This window comes from Panthera uncia, chromosome E3 (genome assembly GCF_023721935.1).
Source record: "Panthera uncia isolate 11264 chromosome E3, Puncia_PCG_1.0, whole genome shotgun sequence".
Taxonomy (NCBI): domain Eukaryota; kingdom Metazoa; phylum Chordata; class Mammalia; order Carnivora; family Felidae; genus Panthera; species Panthera uncia.
This window is the reverse complement of record NC_064815.1, coordinates 31,996,473-32,004,217: the sequence shown is the minus strand read 5'-3', so window position 1 is coordinate 32,004,217 and position 7,745 is coordinate 31,996,473. Positions and strand designations below refer to the sequence as shown.

Sequence of the window (7,745 nt, the reverse complement as noted above, 5' to 3'; positions counted from 1 at the left end):
CCCCCCGCCTCTCCCGCCCAGCCCGGCAGTGTGCGTGCGAGTGGCCCGGCTCGCCACCTGCAGCCAGGTGTGGCGGGACAGGTGTGTGCTCACCGGCGCTCACATGCGTCGCCCTTCCCTGCCTGCTGCCCCTGATGGGGCCGGGACGGCGGGCTCCTCCCCCCGAAAAGGTGAGCAAGTGGAGGGCGCCCCTCCGGGACCCACCGCGTCTGGCGTCCCGCCGGTGTGGCCGAGCGCGGGGGAGTCCCGCGGCCTTACCTTCCTGGTTGACTTTGTAGTGCAGTGTGACGGGGCCACTGCACCTCTGGATGGTCCAGTGCACCTCCTCCTTCGTGCACGTTTCCAAGGGGACGCTCTGCCTCTCCCCTTTGATGTAGCCTTCCAGCTAGACGTCAAAGACACGCTGTTCTCCTCGGCTCCGTGGGCGGGCAGAGCTGCAGGGGGGAGGCTGCCCCACGGGGAGGCCGAAGCACCCCTCCCCAAACAGCGACCGGCCCGGCGTCGCTCGGAGCAAAGGCAGCACCCCGCTTAAGCTCGTGTGCCTCCCCGCGTGCGGGCGTGTGTGTGCAAGCGTGTGCGCACGGGCTCCAGAAACACGAGTGAGGGCTTTCCGACGGGAGGGGCCCGGGCCGACACCGGACGAGGGGCCCCGGCCCTGCCGCCCTCCGGATCCCCCCCCGCCCAGCTCGGGCGTGGGGGTGCCCTCGGTCAGCACCCGTGCAGCAGAAGCGGGGAAGGTCACGGGCACCCCGGCTGTGCGGCCACTGCCCCCTGGTCCCTCACCCCCAGCAGCTGGTGGCCCTCGTGGAGGCCCGCCTTCTCGGCCGGGGAGCCCGGCTTGACCGCGTGGATGAAGCTCCCCCGGGCGTTGCCCCCGAGCAGGGTGAGCTGTGAGGCGAGGCTGTCGCCGTTCAGCATGGCGTGCTGCGTGGAGGGCCCGGAGCCCCGCACGTGCCCCACCGACGTGACCGACGGCCGGAAGGGTCTGTGACGGGGAAAGAAACTGGTGAGAGCGCGGCGGTCGGGACACGTGTACTTGGCCCAGCCGGAGGGCAGGCTCCCATGGCAAGTGGCAGGGAGCTGAGGTGAGGGAGTGCAGCCAGCTCCTGCTGGGAGGGCGGAGCTGACCCCCGACCGACTGCTGCAGTGGCCACATAGACCTTACTGAGCCACCTGAGGTCGCACGCGCACGGGCCACCTGCAGGGAGGGGCCGGGCTGACGAGGGCAGTGGCCCGCTCTTCTCCTTCTGGAACACCAGCCCAGCGGGTTCCCTGTGTCTCAGGTGGGGCGGGGACCTGGGGGGCTCAGAGTGTTGCTCCCTGGCCTCTCCCACGCCGTGTGGCCCCGGGCAAGCCCCTTCGTCGCTGGGCCCGATGGGGGGGGGGGGGCTTGGGGGGAGTGGTTTCTGGCTCTAGGACACTAGGGTTCCTGGACTCTGGTTCTAGAACACAGGGGAAGTGGATGGGCCCTTTCTGGGGACTCTAGCGGGTGAGTGGCCTTTACCCGCCGCCCCTACCGCCAACTCCCGCTCCCCCTCCCCCTGACCTTCCCGGTACCTTTCTAGAGAGAACTTCCTAAACATGAGGTTGACTTGCTCGAGGTCGTAGGCGTCCAGGCCCTCGGACTGGTGGGAGGAGGAAGAGGAGTGGACGGACGAGGGGCCGTAGGAGCAGTGCTCGTGACTGTCGTCTGCAAAGGAGCCAGCGCACGTCAGGACGCTCCTCCCGGCCTCCCTCCCAGAAATTCTCCAGCTGGGCCAGGACGCCTGCACAAGGCGCTGCACGGAACGTTCTTCCACAGAGCAATCCCCCTGCCTCCGGCTTGTGAACTGGTCTCCGTATTCTCATGTCGGGGCCACCCCGGGTCTCACCATCCCATCTACCCCTTGGAGGCCTGTGGGCCGGGGGTGGGGCCCGAAAGGCAGAGTCTGGACCCAGTGTGGAAACCCCTCTTCCCAACTCAGCGGGGCTGGGGCTGGAGAACGGGGGGGGGGGGGGGGGGGGGAAGACGCCCAGCCCCACTGGGCCGCGGCACGGGGAGGGGGAGGGGGTGAGGCGCAAAGCCGGCTCCGGGCTGATAACAAAGGCCTCTCCGCAAAGAGAATTTGTCCTGACGCTGCAGAATGCCTTGGACGGCTGCCCAGAATTCCAGCTCCCCCCTTCCCAAACTCCTTCACTTCTTCTCATCACCCAGCCTCCGTTAGGTGCTAACCTCCCTTTAACACTTGATGGCTCCTGATGGTCTCCAGTCAGGGAGAGGGGCTAATCCTTCACTGTATCTGCTGGCAGCCTGAGCTGCTGACGGGTGGAGGCAGGGTGGGGGAAACCGGGGCACGAGAGGGGGCTGGCAGGCCACCCCCGGAGGAGTCTGGGCCAGACTCAGGAGGAGCGGGGGGACTGCCGTCTCCGGGAGGCTCCTCTCCCGTTCCCTGCCCGCACGGTCCACTGGCTTGCAGCTGTTCCACCGGGTGTCGGCCAGGGCAGGGACCCAGGGGCAGGAGTCTCTGCGTCCCGTGCACCAGGCGTGGCGAGGCACAGGGGCTCAGCGTGGGCTCAGCTGAACCAGACGCCCTGGTTGTAAGGGGCCGTGCTTCCCGGGGGACCCAACCCTCCTTCCCGGCTCTCTGCGTGGCCTAGGCCGAAGGAACAACCCCTCCACCGCACCGCCTCTGCCGGGGGGCCGTTTCAGGGTCGCCACGGACCCTCAGTCTCCCCGCGGCTCAGCTGCCCCCCGCCTGGGGTGTCAGGGGAGGACAAATGACTCCAACCGCTGCCCCACCTCACTTCCCGCCCCCTCCCCACTGCCGTCCCTCGTCTCGTTGGGGTGGGTCCGCAGCTTCACACGGATTTCTGAGGCCGTCTCCCTGCCTCCCGCCCACCCCCCTTCCGCATCCCTCGAGCTCTCCACGGCTCCGTTCCTTCATCTGCAAGACGAGGGGGACAGTAGCCTTTCTGCAAATGGGCGTTGCCGGTTCGACTCTCTTGAAGCACCCACAACTGACGGACTCTGGGCTCAGCAGCTGTGCGGCCCCGCTGCCTCCAGAGCAAGTTCAGGCGTGGCAGGCCGCCCCACCCCCCAACCCCGGCCCAGAAGCTCCCCAGGGATGGAGGCCTGGCCCCCTGGGCACGGACAGGACGCACCGCCCTCTTGGAAGCCACGCCACGCGCGTTTCTGAGGACCTATGAGGTGCAGGGCCCCAGCCGGAGCTGGAGGGTCGGGGGCGTGGGCAACGTGGCCCCGCTCCGGCCAGACGGCAGGTGGCCGCCACGCCTCTGTGCCTCTAAGGTCCGCCAGGTACCTACCATCAAAGTCCAAGGCGTCGAACCCGCCACTCTCGTTGTCGTCTTCCACGGTGCTGTAAGACACAAGGGAAGGACAGGGAGGCGCGTGTGTGTGGGAGCTCTCCAGTGGTCGAGGGAGGGGGAAGGTTCTGGAATGTTCTGACTTTCCGAGAGGCCTTGGTTTTGAGAGGGCAGCGTGGGCAGGAGGGGAAGGTCAGCAGGTGCGTGGAGGGCTGGACGCTCCGCTGGAGGCCAGGGTGTCCCAGGCAGCCAGCGGAGGCCACAGCAGGTGGACCCGTGGAGGAGGAGGCCCGTGAAGGGCAGGTGAACAGTCTCCAACAGCCCCGCCTGCCGCTTCCCGGTCACGCTCTCGTTCCTCACACGGAAGGCTGAACATCTGCTCTCGCGATAGGCCTCGTGCGATGGGCCTCGAGAGCCGACCGTGCCCTTTGACACAATGGGCTAGGACAGGAGCAAGGGCGCTCCGGGAGGTCTGAGCTCCCCCCGTGTGGTCCCCGCCACAGGGTAACGAGGCCCAGACCAGGCTGCTGGCAGGGCCGCGGATGTGGATCCCAGCCCGCAGGCCGCTCTGTGCTGTCAGCCCTTCTGGAACTCCCCCCCCCCCCCCCCCCCCCCCCCCCCCCCCGCGATCTCTGACTCGGAGCACACGATGTCAAACATCCACCGCCTGGGAGCATCTGAGTGCCCACGCAGGCCTCCGGGGTGGTCTTCTCAGCTGGGGACAGGAGCGGTGGGGAAAGGGGAGGGGAGGTGGGAAAGGGGAGACTGTTTGTGGGGTCTACCTCTCTTGGGCAGAAAGAGCACCCCCCCACCCCCCCAGCCGTGGGGCCACGGCACAGGTGACCCTGGGAAAGCCACAGGCCTCCTCGGAGCCTCAGCCTTCTCATCTGTAAAGTGGGTGGCATCCTGTCGGCCTTCCCAGGTCGGGTCAAGGGCCGCTGAGTGAGAGACTCGGGGGGGGGGGGGGGGCACGTCTCCTCCCCTCCTCCCTCCCGGCACCCACCTCCGGTGAGGCGCGTCTTCCTTATAGCGCCTGACAATAGAGTCGTTTCCGGGGGGGCTCAGCGGTGATCGACATGATGCTGGAGCGGCTCCGATGGGGGTGCTGCAGAACACGCGGGTGCGTTCTGGGGAGCCGGGCGCTTACACGCCCCTGCCTCCGCGCGACAGTATCACATGCGTGGGGACTGAACCTAGCGGCTGCGTCCCCGCCCCCGAGGTGGGCAGGCGGGCCGGCGAGGCTGGTTCTCAGCGGTGACCTTGGCCACAGAAGGCTCGTGCCCAGCCCCGGGGTGGCCGCAGCCCAAGCTCGGTGCACAGCTGCTCGCACATCTGCTCGCCTCGGGAGGGGGCGGGGAGGGCGCAGGCGGGAGTCCGCCGTGGCTGGGTGGGGGGAGCAGGCTGAGCTCCACGGCCCCCCAGGCTGCACCGGTCTTGGGCACCGACTCTGGAGAGGCAGACCCTCTGGGGGGGGGGGGGTCTCGCTGGTGGCAGCAACAGATAGCCGCTGGAGGGTGACCCTTTGAAACAGGCCTGCTGGCTCCTGGCGAGGGCTGCCTCCGATAAGAGCCTCGGATTTGGCCCCCCAGAGTTGCAGCGAGACAGGAGCCATTCGTTATCAAACCCCTGCATCCCCCAGGGCCCGATTCTGGAAGCTGAGCTTCCCGAGCTTCCCGAGCTTCCCGGGGCTTCCCCTCCAGGGCTAGAATTTCTAATCCCACGCCTTCTGCTGCCTGCCTGCGGGGAGTGACACCGGAGGCAGGGCGGGGGACCCTGCCAGGCAGGCGGGGGCGGGGGTGGGGTGAGGGGGAGCCTGCGGTCCCAGCTGCTGGCTGCCCGAGGTGCCAGGGGCCCAGGACCTGCAGGAGAATTTTCTGCCTCCGCCTGTGCAATCCTAAGGCTCCTCAGAGGCCCATCCCTTCCTCCCGCCAAGTGTTAAATTGGGAAAGCAGGCGGCAAGAAGGTGTAAATACATCCTGAGGCTGTGGAAGCATCCTTAAATAAACAAAAGGAGGGCTGGGGCTGCAGCCCCAGAATGACTCCACTTGCTGGCTTTAGGAGGGTGCAGAGAGGAAGGGGGGGCGGGGGCCAGGCCTGCTGGGGCAGACGAAGGGGGGGACCCGGGTTCTGAGCCGAAAGGGGGTTGCTGGGGACCCCGCTTACCATCTTGGAGAACGAGGTGGTGATGGGCAGGGATCTGGAGGAGCTGGGGCTCGCGTCAGTGCCTTCTTCCTCTTGGCCTCGCCCTGTCCTCGCAGAAGCAGGAGGCAAAGGGGCAGGGAAGAGGGGCTGAGATCCCCACGGGCACCGAGCACCCGGGGGCTGTCCTGGCTGGGCGGCCTGTCCTCTGAGGGATGGTGTGTGGCCGCCTCCTCCCTCCTGTGGTCCCCCCAGCTGCAGGCTCCTGGAAGGGAATCTGGTCTTGCCGACAGTGTGTCCAGCCCCAGCCGGGCCCAGGGTGGCCTCGCTCCAGGCTGGACCGTGTCCTCTGTCTCTGAGGACTCGGGCTGGGGCCCCAGCTGGCACTCTGTGGATCAGCGGGCCACGTGTCTCTTGTAGAGTGCGAATGTCCCCGCCCCAGGACCTTGTCCTCAAAGCAGATCCCACCATCCCTCCTAGACAGGCCGACTGGAGACTGGGGCCAATGGGGACTGAGTACGTCCCCTCCCCAGGAAGCCCCTGCCGCCCCTCCTGCGCCTTCGGGGGCTCCCTGGGGCTCTGTGCACACTTGTCTCAGCCCTTGCCTTGCTGCACAGCCTGTCAGTCACCCCACGTGCACGCACAGACACGTGTGCGCGCCTCCGTGTGGGAGCACCTGGGGACGAACCCACCCCTCACGCTAAGCAGGGGCAAAGGCTTGGGAAGAGTCCAGAAGCTCCGTCACCCTGCCGCCGCCTCCTTTCCCTTTTCTTGGGGCAAACACTTCTCTGTTCCTCCACAAGCCCCAGGCCCTTTACGCCTCCCTTCTGATAAAGGAGGTTCTAGAGATACTCGGGCTGGAGATGACAGGAGTGGATGGGCCTCCCCTGCCCCCCCGCAGATCCCGGAGGGCTTGTTGCTCCTACCCTGTCACCTTCTGCAGCCTTGTTCCCGGCACCCCCTGCTCTGAGCTCTAGAAGGGCAGCACGCCGGGCTCAACCCCGTCCCCGCTCCCCACTCTGTCCTGGGCGCCCTTCCAGAGGTTGTCTCTCTTCCTGACGATCTCTCTCCAGCCCTCCTCTGTCCCCCCCTTCCTTGAGTGTCCGGAGCCCCTCTCCCCCTCCTCACTGGTGGCCCTGCCTCAGAGCCCAGGCTCACAGATGGACCCACAATGCCCGGCAGGGAGCCTGAAGCTGTGAGCAGAGCTATGAATTCCAGCTGAGGGATCAGGGGCTCCGGGCCGACCTCAGTGCGTGTGCATGTGTGTGTGTGTGTGACAGACGTGACCTTTCTGTGTTTCAGTGCCCGCCCTCTCCCGTGACGATGGATGTGAGATACTACCGGACCCCCGCTCCCCGGGGTCCCCAGGCCTGTCCAGGCTGACTGCACACGGCTGATGGCCACAATGGGGAAGACGGACCGAGAGAGGCAGAGGGACGGACAGACAGGAGAGGGGTCTGGGTGTGCACCAACCTTGGAAATCTGAGGCTCGCTTCAGGCTGATGGGGGATTTAGCTCTCTGCAGCTGCGACACGGAGGGGACAGAGGAGGACAGAGGGCACAAATCAAACAAGGTCCGGGACACGGGTCAGCGGACGGAGGGGCCAGAACGAATGGAGGAAGGCATGGGACGCCTAGGCCCCCAGGGACGCGGCTGGTTCCAGGCCTGACGGTGGCGGCGGGGGAGGCCCCGCACAACCGGGTACACGACGCAGGGGAATTTCAGGAAAGGACGAGGCTTTTGCCCCCGCCGGACCCGTGGAGCTGGCGCCTTCCAGGGGGCTTGGCCTGCGCTGCTGGGCCCCTCCCGTGTGACACTATCTGGTCCCCACGCATCCCGCAAGGAGCGCTGAGCGGAGCAGACGGCTTTGCCGCCGTGGCAATCGCCACGTAACGCTTCCTTTGTTCCCTCTCCCTCTCTGACTTCTGCTACACTCGTGGGAGACGGGAGGGCTCGTAAAAACAGGATTCCCACCCACAGGGCTAGAACACGTGGAGTCCCATCGGGTCTGGGTCTACCAGACCTGCGTCCCCCCCCGGCCTGTGGGACCCCCACCCCCCACCACACGGCCCCCACCCCATGGCCCCCAGCCCAAGGCCCCCGCCCCTCAGCCCCCACCCCCATGGCCCCACGGCCCCCACCCCACCAGTCCGCGGGAGCCCCACCCCGTAGCTCCCACCCCCACCCCACAGCCCCCACCCCCCAACTCAGGGCCCCCACCCCACAGCCCCCAGTCCCCCACCCCTTGGCCCCCAGCACTCAATGTCCAAGCCCCACCCCGTGCTCCCACCCTGTAGCCCCC

At 67.4% G+C, this 7,745-nt stretch overlaps 1 protein-coding gene across 1 annotated transcript in view; it reads right to left on the bottom strand.

Moving 5' to 3' along the window:
- CARD11 (caspase recruitment domain family member 11) overlaps window positions 1–7,745 on the bottom strand; it is a 115,736-nt gene that overhangs the window by 19,818 nt on the left and 88,173 nt on the right. Inside the window, 8 exon segments of the mRNA XM_049639339.1 lie at window positions 259–385; window positions 784–985; window positions 1,558–1,690; window positions 3,304–3,356; window positions 4,307–4,362; window positions 4,364–4,408; window positions 5,467–5,549; window positions 6,916–6,967. Coding sequence (XP_049495296.1) covers window positions 259–385; window positions 784–985; window positions 1,558–1,690; window positions 3,304–3,356; window positions 4,307–4,362; window positions 4,364–4,408; window positions 5,467–5,549; window positions 6,916–6,967 — 751 coding nt within the window.